We start from the raw sequence: 14,719 nt of genomic DNA on the forward strand, positions 1-14,719 counted from the left end.
CTTCCATCAGACCTAGGATGATGAATGAATAATAAAGCAGAAGCAGTCTTTCAAGAACTGCCAGCATTCTAGCTTTCTTCAGGGGATTCTAAGGTGAGGCCTGAAGCTGTTGTGTTGTGACGTAGGGGCAAAAGGTTAACTGACTCAGGATTCCTTAAAGAACAGCTGACTTGGAGCAGCTGGTTTTAGTTGCTTACGTAAAGAGAAGCTGGAACCAGAGGAGCTTTTGGAAGGTTTTGTTGCTGTGTGAATAGGTGGCTTCTGATGTGCCCATGGGCAACACAAATTAAACTGGAGAGTCTTCTCTTTGCTGTAGGTCAATCCCCTGTTATTTATTATGACATACAACACAGAAAACAAAACAAAACAAAGAAAACCGATGGTTTTAAGAAGACTGACTGGTCATATGACTTTGACTTCACCATTTATACAGTATTTTTTAAATTAACAGCACAAAATAATGCTTACTAATACAATTTAAAATATGCAAGACTCTTATTCTATTTCTAATATATCTTTATTAAAAATATTTTTATAAAATGTTCTAGTCATGAGTGTTTCCTCTCCTGACTCCTCCCAGCTCCTCCCCACCTCCCTATCCACCCAACTCCATGACTTTTCTCCCTCTCTTTAAAAAACAACCAGTCAAACACTAACAGGAACAATAGAATTTTAAAAAGAAGGAATGTGCACATACACACAATATACAAAAACAAGACCCATAAAAATATAAAATCGGAAACCATAATTTACAAGCAAAAGACCAGTAAGACAAAAAATGTGGCCAAAGCAATATAGGGCAAAAATCCCATTGAGTTTGTTGGTGTTGGCAATCTACTGCTGGGCCTGGGGCTTCCCCTTAACGTGTTTAACATAGCCAGTAAAGATTCTGTCATTTTAAATCAGTTATTATATGCTACTTCTCCAAAATCTGTTTTTGTGTGTTAGTTTTGGTATTTTCCTATCAAAGCAAAATTTTAAAAAGTCATCGTATTAAGAAAATATTGCTGTAATAGGATTATAGAAAGAAATCAGATTATGTTTATTTTTCTAGTTATCACAAATAATGTGTGCAGTTTTCAGCTTTCACTAGCAATGAAATTTGTCCCATGTAGTATTTCACTCGATCTTTTTGATTTCCGTTGTCTTCGTGATGGTGGTTTGTGATAAATAACACTTTAGTATATCTCAAACACAGCTATCTCCTCTGTGTATTCGTGTTCTGTGGGAGAAACAATTTGACATGCCTGAGATCTTTCTGCTCACAAATGACAGTGCTGCAGCCCGTATTACAGTCTTCTGATACTGAGGCCTGGGCTCCTTTCTCTGCCCCTGTGATTCTTGAATGGAAGTTAACTATTGCACATGTCCACCAGTGGCAGTGCCTGGCAGTCTCTTTTAAAACAAAACAGTGAGTCTCAGGAATATAAGGAGAAAGATGCTCAAACAAGATGGGTAGTTGTTAACTGAGACTCACAATTGCCATGCCTTAAACAAAATAGGAATTTCTTTCTTCCTCACAAACGTATATAACTGGAGCTAGCACAGGACTGAAAGGTAGATCTCTGCTCCCTTGTCTGTAGTGTCAACCCAAGCTGTCACATCCAGTTAGCTAGTATTTAGTGACATGGTCACACTTGGCTGCAAGGCAGAGAAGAAAAGTACCTGTCATTCTGAGTATTTAAATCTCTGGTTGAAAATTGTATTCCCTACAGAGTAAGGCAAAGTGACTGTGGAGGGGAATTGTATCTCTGCCACTTAGGAACATTGAGTAGAACGTGAACTGAGAGAGCACCATCTTTTCTGTACTATTCAGCCCTTCTATGCCTCTGTGTTCTTGGCATCTCCTACATATCTGTTAATTGAAAAAAGCACAATTAGCATATGAGGTTTTTTTTAAAAGCTGAAAACATTCTTTTGACATTTCAACCGAAACCATAAATATACATCGCATCCTCTATAGAGATTGGCTGAGGTGTTTTGCATATGGATCTTCTGATTAAAGCTCCTATTGGTCTTTGTTGCGTACCACATTCCCCTTAAATGCATCTTTAAAAGGAAGCGAAGGCTCCAGACACGAGAGAGCAGGCTCCGTGCAAAACCTGTCAGTATTTAAGCTTATCAGTGGCAGCACCTGTTCCTTCCCAGTGCTTTATGCATGTCTCTCACCGTTGACATGCATTTTGTGGCTCTCTTTTGTTGTGCATTTCCAAACTATTAAACACGATTTACATGTGCACAGCAACTCTCTTTTTAAAGAAACCTTATTTCACTGGTTGATAATGATATTTAATTATATTGATTGTTGGGAAGCCTTCGCAACTTCTATGGGGGTTTTATCTAGGAACGTTTCTCATATTAGACGAAGCTGAGCAGCGTAAAACTGTTGGCAGCTGGAGTTGGAAGCCAGTGGTAGGATGCTTCCCCGGCAGTGCAAACCTAAAACAACAAATAACAACAAGCCTCATAAGGGTAACATAAATGGATTGCGCCTCAGTTCTTTAAAAGAGAAAATGGCACAGCACAAGAAGTGGCTAGTGCAGCCTCCATATCTGCGCTCAGTGAGGACAGCGGCCATGGTTTAGATGGCAGGTGTGCAGCAGGACTCTAGATTCTTCAGTGGACATGGAGATTTCTTAAACAACAACAACAAAAATCCCATGTGTCCCGGTTTCATTCATGTTGCTGCGACAACATCTCCTGAGAAAAAGCAACTTAGAGGACCAAGAGGGTTATTTTAGCTTGCAAGTCTAGGTTATACACTGTCAGTGCAGCAACTAGTCTTATCATGTCCGCAGTCTGGAACGGAGAGAAACGAATGCGTGCATGCTAAGTGCTCAGCTAGCCCTCTGCTTTTTGTACAGGTCAGAGCCCCAAACCCAGAAATAGTGCCACACGCTTTCCAGCTAGGTCTTTCTTCCACATCAATGAAGGCCGCCATGACTATCCTGCACAGACCTGCTCACAGGCCAACCAGATCTAGGCAACCCCTCACTGAGACTCCTTTCCCATTATGTCAACTTGACAATTAAAATTTAACTATTACAGCATGTAAACAATTTCTACTGCTTCATCAAATGCATCGCTAACGGCTCTTTTGTTCCTTTTTTGATGGAGTAGCAAGGGTCGGTAGGCTCAAAGATTCCATTGCCTTGATTCATGTTAATGTTCCAGCAATTTGGCCATTGTTGCTGTGCACCATTGGTGTAAATGCCAGTAGTGAGAAAGGCAAATAGCTGAGCATCGTGCTGAAGGCGGTGTGACCTCTTGAGGCTATGAGCAGCATCTGAGCCTCTGTTTATCCCCAGGTTACAAACCTTCAAACAATTAGCTAAGGTTGTACTGTGAGCCTTACTGATTGGGCTTTGAAAAAGAGGTGGAAAATCTTTGGTTAATGTGGTAATGCAAGTGAGACTGACTAAGGGACTAGCTCAGCATTTCTTTTAAATATATCTGTCTGTGTCTGTCTGTCTGTCTGTCTGTCTGTCTATCTGTCTATATCTCCATGCACATCTGAAGACGTACTTGGATCCCATTATAGATGATTGCGAGGCACATGTAGGTGCTGGGTATTAAACTCAGGACCTCTGGAAGAACAGGCAGTAACTGCGCAGCCATCTCTTGAGCCCCTTAGCATGCCTGTTGATTTTGTAGACGGGGTCTCACTATGTAATGTCTTCTAATGCCGGAATGACAGAACTGCATCATGGTGCTCGACTTACCTGCATGACTTTGTACAAAAGTAGTCTCTGACTCCAGATGAACTCCTTTGGATTGTTAAAGATTTGTCTGTTTCTTTGAAACTATTTTCTTCTTTAATTTCTTGTGTGTGTGTGTGTGTGTGTGTGTGTGTGTGTGTGTGTGTGTGTGTGTTGCCCAGTGCACATGTAGCAGTCAGAGGAAACTTTTGTTGAGTTATTACCTTACTACCTTCCACCTTCACAGGAGTTTCAGGCTCGCTCTCCTGTTGTGAGGTCTGCATCATTAGGCAGCCAGTACCTCTACCTGCTGAGCTAGCTCACTGACCCTCAATATTTTTCTAGCCTGTTTTAATGTTTATACCAAATGTAGAAATTAACCATAAAGAAACCTCTGTTCTTCCCTCCTCTCCTCTCCCTGTCTTCCCTCTCGCCCTCCTTCTCAGTATTAGACGCAGCCATAAGGAGTAATAAAAACGTAATTTCTCATAAAGTAAAACTTTTCTTTAATACACTCTCCCGATCTACCATAAGCTAAGTTGTAGATTAAATTCAGAACATGAAGAATGCAGGCTGTATATTGGATGAGTCATTATCTAAGGTGCTAAAGATTAGTAGTACATAATTTATGGGCTTGCCACATTTTGAAGATGAATGGCTTTGTGTTGCTTCCAGAATATGCTTGAATTGCTGGAAGAGATGCCAAACGGAGTTCCACCTGAAAAGGTTAAAAGCTATATCTACCAACTAATCAAAGCCATCCACTGGTGCCACAAGAACGACATTGTCCACAGAGGTCAGTATAGACTGTTGAAATGGGAAAAAACTAAATCATTTGGCTAAAATTAAAGATTTGCCGCTTTAAGAATATGCCTATCTAAGTTAAGCATATCTTGAAAGTAAAAGATCTAAGAAGCCCTTTGCTCTTCAGGTCTCCTATCGCCAACAAAGGGCAGCATGCGAGTTTATTTGGCAATGGTGGTGACATCTCTATTTGTACAACCAAGTCTTCTATAAACTGTAGCGATAACTAGTGAGTTAGTAGATGCACATTTTGAAGTTTATTCTGGGTGGAATGGAGTAGCAAAAGGACAGTTTCCATAGCCTTTGAGTCTTAAAGAGAGACTAGGGAATGTGAACCAACTCAAAACCAGGCTTTATAATGGTCTTAAGTCTAGTGTATATCTTTACCTCCTGAATTTTGCTGTTTGTTGGTGAAAAGGGGACCTTTCCTGTAGGTCAAAGGAGGGATAATTAGCCTTGCATGGGTCATGACTATACTTCTCTAAATATAGTACTCTTTCTTGGGGGGACCACAAAGTCAGTAGTTTCAGCAATAAGGAAAATTATTTGCTCTGTGTCATTTTGACTCTGGTATTTGTTTTCTAATAAGCTTACTTACACTATGAAGTTTTACAGCACTGGGATGCAATTTGATACAATAATAAAGCTAAAATTTTTATCAGAAAATATTGGTGTATCTACTTCTTGTCTAAATTATCTTTGTACTGTGATACTGGTGCAGTGCTGATGATTGTTATTATTATTACTACTATTATCATCATATTAAATTTATCTGTACAAATGTACAAGGATGATCACCGTTAAACTAGTCTTACTTTTAAGAATACCTGAGAGGTATTATGAAGATTTTGAACTTCTACTATTTGACGCTCATAGTTACCATGTTATCAAGATAGTAGATATCATAGATAAATTCCCAGGTTAACTGGCTACTTAGTGTCTAAGGTGATGGCTCTAAAAGTAGCCCATGTTGCACTTTAGCATGTTAATGAGGAGCCGAGTTAGATGAATTTCCACTATGAGACTGTGCTTTGATTAAATGTATAGCTGATTAATGGTAGGAAATAACGATTCTAGGCTGGGGCTGCAAATGGTAGAGTCCTTGTCTAGCATGTGTAAGACCTTTGGTTCAGTCTACCTGATTAGAAAACATACTTCTGTGATTGGGAGATCTGTGCATTCCACTGTACTCTCCTCACTTTCCCCTACACCTTATAGTTAGCAGCTTTGGTACTCTAAAATAAAGTTGTAATTGTACTCTCAGCATTTGGGAGCTAGGGATAGGAGGATTGGGAATTCAGGGCCACTTTGACTACATAGGAGTTGGGGGCAGTCTCAGATATATGAGACCCCATCTCAACAAATACAATTGAAAGATGCCTCTCAGTGGAATAGCTCAACTTCATATTTTGCAAATTTCTGCTCCTCAATTCCTATCACATCTTTACATGATCTATTAGAAAAAAATGGAAATCTCAATTGGCTCATTAGCATAACCTCAATATTAAATGTTGTTTTAATTATGAACTACATGGAAAAGCTAAATTATGTGGATATGGGAATTATACAGAGCAACTTTTATTTTTATAAAAAATACAATATTTATATTATGCTATTTAACTACTGGTATGTATATTTTGAAGATAGCATATAGATATAAAATTTGAGGTTTAGTCTCCAAAATTTTGTATTGTCAATGTTTTCTGTAGCAAAAATAATTCCTTGAAATATATTAATCTAAATTTAATCATTTAAAAATTCCTCAACAAGTTGTAGGTTATAGCTTTAGCAGAGAAAGGGAGAGCAAGGTTTTGAGTCTTAGGGCTCTTCTTGGTAATTGTGGTCTGCATGTCTCTTAACAAGAAATGAATTGAAAGTTTTATGTAGCAGCATCGCACGTCTCGCTCTTCTGTACAGTGCAGTTTTCTAGGCAAGCCTACTCAAATGATTTTACCCAGAAGCCATTGTAATGCTACACGTGTCAATCAGCAGAACACCGAACATTCTTACTTACTGTTTCTTGATCTTGGTATTCTAGATATAAAGCCTGAAAATCTCTTAATCAGCCACAATGATGTCCTGAAACTGTGTGACTTTGGTGAGTTAAAAAGAAATTGAGAGTATTAATTTAACATAACACATGGGTATCTTTTAAGGGTATAGTAAAAGTAATTTTATGTTTCCATTTAAATTAACAGAAGGTCATTCAGTTGAGTCATATGCTACCAGGTGATGGCTGAGATAGCTTTGCTTCCTCGTTGTTGGTTGTTGAATGGTATATTGTCTACAACTTTAACAAATTATTCAGTTATTTGTCTAATGGAAAGTAGTTTGAAGCAGATACTTGCTTTTTGTGTAAGAGTAATGTACCACCCCAGTGAACAGGATTATTGGGAAGAGGGCGGTAATGGGGGGTGAATGGGAAGGGGAACACCCATATAGTAGGGGAGAGGGAGGAGTTAGGAGGCTGATGGACAGGAAACCGGGAAAGGTATAAATAAGAAATACCCAATTTAATAAAAATGGAAAAAAGTAATGTACCAAATTACCTCAGAATTGGAGTTTTCTTTGAGCCATCAATATAGATTCCTGGGTTGAGTAAGATAAAATATTTTAAATATTGATAGAAAATGTCCTACATTTAGTCATAACTACTAGATATATGCCCGTATATATTCACAGTTATATATGGTAGGTATAGAGTGGTTATATCTATAAGGTCAAAGCCATTTTAGAGTACTTCTGTTCTTCTATTTGTTCCTGTTAAATGTTTAATAAATGAAATTGGTAATTGGTATATAATATTCTTATTCCTTGAATATATAGAAAAACTCCTAAGATCATATTCCTAGTGAAAATCTGTATTGTTTCTCATGGAGGTAATATTTTAAATGCTGTTATATATTTTAAATAATTTAGAAAAGTTCTGAAACCTTGAGTTAATAGTGTTTAGGTCATGGCTCAATGAAATATGTTGGAAAGGAGCATTTATGAAATGAAGCAGAACTAGAGAACTATAATCAAATTTTCAGTTATCTTTAGTACTCAACAGTTGATTTAATTATTTAAATTATTTTATTTTAAAATGGAATCTCATATATCCCAGACTGGCCTCTTAATCCCTGTGTAGCTAAGGATGTCCTTACACTTCTGATCCTCCTGAGTGCGGGGATTCTGATCATGTGCCACCACACTCGGTTTATACCTGCATGCTAGGCAGAGACTACCAACCAAGTGTAGTCCCAGCCATCAGCTTTTAAAATTAACCTTTTAACTACTCTGTATGGTAAATATGACAACTCTTTAGAATGTTATTGGAAACTGGAGAGATGGCTCAGTGGTTAAGAGTACTTGTTGCTTTTGCAAAAGACCAAGGTTCGATTTCCAGCACCCACAAGGCAGCTCGGAACTGCCTGTAACTCAGTGTCCCTCACTCCCCTTTTCTGACCCCTGCTGGTTTCCAGGGATCTTTTCTATTTATGAATTCCTGTCTGTAATTATGATTACCTCCCAAAGTGTTGGTAGACTCTGTGTCCTTGGGATTCTTCTTACTATGCCTCCATGACTACATTAAGGTCCAAGGTGACTGAAGATTATAAAGCAAATATAAATACAAAAGAAATGCCTGCGGAATGATTAATATTAAGAGGAAAAGAGTACTGTTTCTCCAGAACTATTTCTTTGGTCAGGAAGTTCTTCCTGGCAGCGCTATATGTGGTGTTCTGTGTCCTGTGGCTCCCATCAAGGACTTCCTAATTAATTGCCTTCTCTGGCAGAGAGGCAACTCCTTTGTCTGGCTTGAAGAGCCCCGTTCAGAAGTGCACATTGTTATTCAACAAATGCTTCAGTGAGAAGACTTGATTAGCTGAAGTCAGGGGCTTTGTCTTTTGCTGTTTTTTTTTAATTGTTTCACTTTAAGAAACACAATTTTGAGCTGTAAAGATGTTTCAGTCATTAAAGACCAGGCTCACAACCAAAAAAAAAAAAAATACAAGAAACAGTAATTTCTCACGAAGCTCAATTTTTCCTCCAGTTTTAATGTTTTAGTTCTGTATAACCCCGATGGTGAACCTTTATGACAGTTGGTGAGTTACATGAGTAATTAATTTATCTTACTGCTTCATTTTGTAGTCCTAAACCTTTGGAGAGAGTGAGAGACAAAAATAATGCTAGTGTCTGTAAGATAATTAAGATGCCCCTAAGTTGCTTCTACAACATTAAGGGCTAAGAATAATGTTCAGCCCACTTGCTTCTAGCAGTGCCAACTGTTAATTGTTTACAAAATGACTGGAACTGCTCAGCGGCAGTAAATAGACAAATACAATGTAGGCCTCACATAGCAGACCTAATGCAGGTGTGACTGACTTCTGGCCTGGTGGGTACTTAATTTTACTCCTAAAATGAGCCTATTTGAAAATATGGTCTGAATGCTTCCAACACCACAGGGTGAATTTGAAAACATGGATATCTTTAGCATAAAGATTGGGCTTGTAGCAAATCCATCCTGTGCTTTAACATATAAACACTATTAACTACTTCAAATAAAGATACTCTTAATAAACAGTCCTTTAAATATTAGTCATTGTGTTCTTTTGATATTGTTTTAAAATATAACTACAGATGAAATATTTGGCCAACAGGAAATTGCTATTCTTTCAGGTTTTGCTCGGAATCTCTCAGAAGGAAACAATGCTAATTACACAGAATACGTGGCTACTCGGTGGTACCGATCTCCAGAACTGCTACTTGGGTAAGTTATCTTTCTGAAGTAGAGTGACACTTATTGTTTTTTTCATAATTTCCATTGGGATCACTTAAGGAAAATAGAACTCTGCTTGCTTACATATATTAGTTGCATATTCACTATGAAAGAAAAAAAGACATCTAAGTTCTTGATGCTATGAAACAAGCTTCATTTCATTTATCCCAGTTCTGAGTAACTGTAGCTTGAGTTCAGTGGAGTGTCCTCTCTCAGTGGTAGCTAGTGGGTCAGCAGCTTGATGGAGAGAACTTCAGCTGGTGTCTGATAGACTTTAGTTTTTCTCTGTATGCATGCGTGTATGTTTGGGGGGTTGTGTGTGTATGTGCATATAGAAGCCAGATCATCATTCCTCGGGCATCCAGTCACTTTTTTGAGACAGGGTCTCTCTCTGGCCTGCAATCCATCAGTTAGGCTAGGTGCCCTGGACAGTGAACGCCAGGGAGTCTGATCTCTCTGCCTCTGCAGTGCTGGGATTACATGCCTGACATTTTTCTGTGGATTCTAGAGACTGAATGAATTCAGGTTCTTATTTTTTGTAAGTCATGCATTTTACCAACAGAGCCATTCTCTTAGCCCCTGGCAGACCATCATGAATCCATCAGGCCTTACCTGTCAGTAAGCTAGTTCAAGTTTCCAAAATTGATAGGAGAATTCTATGTATCAGGACGTTTAGCCCTAAAGCAAAGATGCTTTCTAAGGTCCTATTCGTATGACATTTGCCTTAGTGACCAAGGCGTGTCTCATGACCGAACTATAATTCAAAGTATAGAGAAAACAAAATCCTATGCCCTGATAAAGAGAAGTATTAAAGATGAATTACAGGGGGACAGTTTAACATGCTGGCTTATCTATTGGTACATTAAATACATACTTAAGTTTCTGTTCAGCCACTTTGCTAGACACAGGGTAAATACCGAAGCAATTATCAGCTTTCTTCTAAACAGTGTAAATCTTGTTGGATGATAAATGGCTATTCCTATTAAACCTACATTGCTGATTTTTTCAGTGACATTTCTACACTTGCTCACCTCTCCACTTTTACTGTCCTGTCGCTCATCTGTTAATGCGAGAAAATCTTCTGAAGATGTTCTTTTTAAATACATTTTAGCTTTCTAGCCCAAGAAGGAGCCTGAAGTCTGCATCTCCATCATATACTCGGATTAATAATTTTCTCCTTATTCTAGGTTTTTCTCATTTCTACCTATCCTAGGGTGTTCTCATTTTTCACTCATAGTTCCTTCCTTGAAGCCCAACAACAGAACAAAAACATACTCAAATAAACAAATAAAAGTAGTCATGTTGATAAATAATGAAAGCTACACAAATTTGTAAGTTTTACCACATATCACTTATGGAACATGCATGTGTCTGGTAGAATATGACACCTTTTGTGTAATAGCAATGTAAGTTTCAGTCTTATGAATAACACTAGTAGTACCAGTTGAGAGGTTATTGGATGTTAGGTATTCATTTTCTATTGTTTGCCTGCCACAGCCTGATGCAGTTCTTGATTTATTGATAGTCTAGAGTCAATAAAATTATTGGTGTTTAAAAAAATCTTTTTTTTATTAACTTGAGTATTTCTTATATACATTTCGAGTGTTATTCCCTTTCCCGGTTTCCGGGCAAACATCCCCCTCCCCCCTCCCCTTCCTTATGGGTGTTCCCCTCCCAACCCTCCTCTTAAATCAAAAGTTGGCCTTATCCTGCAAAATAAATTATGTTGAGTCAATCATCATTTAAATGGACCAAGCTTTAGATTTCTACACTAATTTGTGTGTGTGTGTGTGTGTGTGTGTGTGTGCGCGCGCGTGCATGCACATGTACATGTGTACCCACATACCACCATGAGTGCATATGGAAAGATCAGAGTTTGACACTGGGTTTCTTCCTCTATTGTTCTCCTTATTTCTTTGAGATAAGGTCTTTTGCCGAACCTGGAGCTCATTTGGTTGGCTAGACTGGCTGGCCAGTGAGCCTTCCAGGATCCTTTTGTCTTTGCTTCCCAGTGCTGGCATTACAAGTATCTACTGCAAGACCCATATTTTCCTGTGGGTGTTGGGGATCCAAACTAATGTTCTCATGCTTACATAGCAAACATGTTACTCACTGAACCGGCTTCTTCTAATTTCTGATCTTGGGTCTAGTGTTGTTCGGTTCTTTATTTCTATCTGCATTTCTCCTGAGTATCTTTGTAGATTCATTGTGCTGTATTATATTTCTCTGAGGGATTTGGAATTTGAATTTACTGGACACTAGTTGCCAATGAAGAAATGAGTAGGAAGTAAATCGTTCTTAGAACTGCAACCAAGAGCTCAAGTATGGTAGAAAGAGTCTTGAAAATGTGTTTTGGTTTTGGTTTTGTTTGTTCTTGAGGTAGGGTTTCACTGCATAACAACTCTGGCTGTCTTAGAACTTACTTTGTAGACCTGGCTGCCCTCTAACTCACAGAGATTGCAGCTTTCAGCCTCTTAAGTGCTGGGATTAAAGGTGTATGCCACCCCCACCCCCTGGCTAAAATATGTTTTTTTTTTCCTATAAAATAGTCCCATGGAGGGTAGTGTGAGAATAACTTTATTATGAGTCTTTAGAGAACATCTGTTCTCTAACAGTACCCATTGGAAAACTGAGGTTGTGTTTAGAAATGTTTGACAGTTGCTAAAAATAGAGCTGAGCACAGCCAACTTGAGCTCATTGTCATGGTCTAGTTTAAGTACCATATTATGTGTGTAACAATTTTACTGAAATTGATATTTGATTTTATATTAAGAGTCTACATGTTTATACATTCCAAGGACTTTGTCCTTGATATCCAAAAATACTTTCAGCTGCATAAAATATTCAAATTAGGTGATAGGATTAAAATAGCTTGTCATGAATGTGTGAGGTTTTTCCATAGGTTTTTTTAATCCAGTACCATAGGACAAGTTTTCTTTATCTCAAATGTTTTAAAAATCAGTATGTTTCATTGCTCAGAAAGCTATCAAAAATGTCTAAATGCACTTTCCATGTGGTTTTAGATTGCTTTTTTGTGGGAAGGAAATAAGATAAATGAAGTACTGAGTTATTGTTGCAGTAACTTATTAACCTAAGTATATTCTGTATGCTAGCAGTGCTTAGTTTAAATTTTTTATTATCATAAAGGCATTCTAGAATTTCATTTGAGATTACGATTATTTTTCATATATTTTATTTCAGTTTCCATTTGAAGGCTTGGATTATTTATTTTTGAAACTGTATATATAGTTTTTGTTTAATAAACTATCATAAATAATTTTGCTCTAGGCTTTAGATACTGAACTCTAAGGCTCTTTAGGGGAGGCTTAGATTTTCATTTTTGGCTTCCATTTGTAGCAGGCTCTCTTTGTAGCAGACTCTGAAGCTCTCTACTGAAAGAGAACTACAAACTCCTAAGAACATTAAAACCTGATTTGAGAGAATGAGCTATCAGAATGCCTCATAGAATGTCCAGTTCTAATTAAGTAACTCAGCTGTTGGAAATTGTGATACTAAACAGTCAGAAGTTAAATAACATTCAGTATTTGTTTAAATTACACAGAGCAATGGCACATTGTACCAGACTAAAACTCAAAAAATGGATATAAATTTTGATTCTTAGCAAGCTAGAAGGATAATTATTTGAGAAAATACATTTCCTGAGAACATTCCTTTCCTTAAGTGAGGTGCTCTCATCCAAAATGTACACTACATTAGGGTTTATTAAAGCCATTCATGTTCAAGATATATACTGATTTCTTTATGAGTGTCGGTTATGGACTTGTGTTCTGAATGTTTGCTTGTATAGCTCTAATTCCTTATTGGCAGTCCTCCTTTTGCTAGCAGCCCTTTTAAATTCCTTAAGTGCATGCATGCTTTAAGTCTTGAGTTGGTCCACCATAAGTTGGGAATTATTAAACCATTTTGTGTCTTCAATTGCTAAGACCATCTTTTCTTTTGCTTTTCAGAGCCCCCTATGGAAAGTCAGTGGACATGTGGTCAGTGGGCTGTATTCTTGGAGAGCTCAGTGATGGACAGCCCTTATTTCCTGGGGAAAGTGAAATTGACCAACTCTTTACTATTCAGAAGGTGCTAGGACCACTTCCGTCTGAGCAGATGAAGCTCTTCTACAGTAATCCTCGTTTCCATGGGCTCCGGGTAAGAGGCTTTGCTAAAATCCAAAATGGAATCCGTCTGGCAGTAGTTATCCTGCTGTTCATTGCACAATGGAATCCTAAGCTATGCAATGCACACTCCTCCCTTCCTGTCACAGCATTTTTAATCCTCACTGCAGTATTTTATTTCTGACTCATATATAGTATTTGTGAAATTTAAAAAATTATCACAATTCTCACATAGGAGCTGCTAATGTCTTTTTTCTTTTTTCTTTTTTTCCCGGAGCTGGGGACCGAACCCAGGGCCTTGCGCTCACTAGGCAAGCGCTCTACCGCTGAGCTAAATCCCCAACCCCTAATGTCTTTTTTCTAATATGTAAAGTTTGATTTTTCAAAGTCATTGTATCATCTACATTATTATATTCCAGACGTTTATCTTATACTCGTTATGCAAAGTATAGAAATGTGTGAGTAGCTGCTGTTTACTGAGGTGACTTGGTTTGCGGTGACTTGAAGGCAGCCATGAATTCTTGCATTCTGCAGATTTAGAGAGGCTGCTACACAGATATTTCTTGCACATTGACAGTGAAACATTAGATCGTTGTAGGAGTCAGAATATAATGAAAAAAAATTGAAATCATAAACTTTGTCCAAATGAGAAACATCAGAGGTACCTCCTCAGAATGGCAAGAAATATATAGAATCCTCTATTTCCATCTACCCACAAAAGCAGCTTTTTAAGTTTTGAGCCAATGTGTCAATTTGTAGTCATTGTAGAAATTATTAAATAATTTCATCATCTCATCTTTTATTTTCTTTTCCAATGCAAATTGTATGATTCTCAAACTATGCTATTATCTTTTTAAATCTATTTTTTATTCTTTGAAAATGTTGTATATGCATACAATGTATTTCAATCATGTCCAACCACCGTTACCTCTATCCAATCCCTCTCATCCCCCTACCTCACATTCCTCTAAGCTTCCTGTCTTCCTTATTTTTATTCCTGTTGTTATTAATAACACTGATTCCAGCTTGTGCTTCCCATGTATGTATGAGTGACCTACCAGCAGCTATGTCCCTAAAGGAAACATTTCTTCCCTCAGCAACCATCAACTAACATGGTATGACAAATTCACAGTGTTATCTTTGACTTTCTGGATCTTAGTTTCCGTTTGAGAGCACTACTGCTCACATGTACATGTGCGACACAGACCAAGCTCCTACTGAGCCCAGTCCACTTGGGAGAAATGAACCCACTGAGGCGCATATAGTTTTTCATTCCTGTCTCTCCTTTCTGCTCTCGCTTCTTCTTCCAAATATGCCTAAGTTACTTCAGACTT

At 37.9% G+C, this 14,719-nt stretch overlaps 1 protein-coding gene across 5 annotated transcripts in view; it reads left to right on the forward strand.

The window, feature by feature from the left end:
- The window catches only part of Cdkl5 (cyclin-dependent kinase-like 5), a 230,447-nt gene that overhangs the window by 133,046 nt on the left and 82,682 nt on the right, over window positions 1-14,719 (forward strand). For all 5 annotated transcript variants that reach the window (XM_039100455.1, XM_017602290.2, NM_001421533.1 and 2 more), the window contains exons 6-9: window positions 4,374-4,494; window positions 6,541-6,600; window positions 9,162-9,252; window positions 13,230-13,419. In XM_039100455.1, coding sequence (XP_038956383.1) covers window positions 4,374-4,494; window positions 6,541-6,600; window positions 9,162-9,252; window positions 13,230-13,419 — 462 coding nt within the window. The remainder of the gene's footprint in view (window positions 1-4,373; window positions 4,495-6,540; window positions 6,601-9,161; window positions 9,253-13,229; window positions 13,420-14,719) is intronic.

The sequence above is a fragment of the Rattus norvegicus genome, chromosome X (assembly GCF_036323735.1).
Source record: "Rattus norvegicus strain BN/NHsdMcwi chromosome X, GRCr8, whole genome shotgun sequence".
In the NCBI taxonomy this organism is placed as follows: Eukaryota; Metazoa; Chordata; class Mammalia; order Rodentia; family Muridae; genus Rattus; species Rattus norvegicus.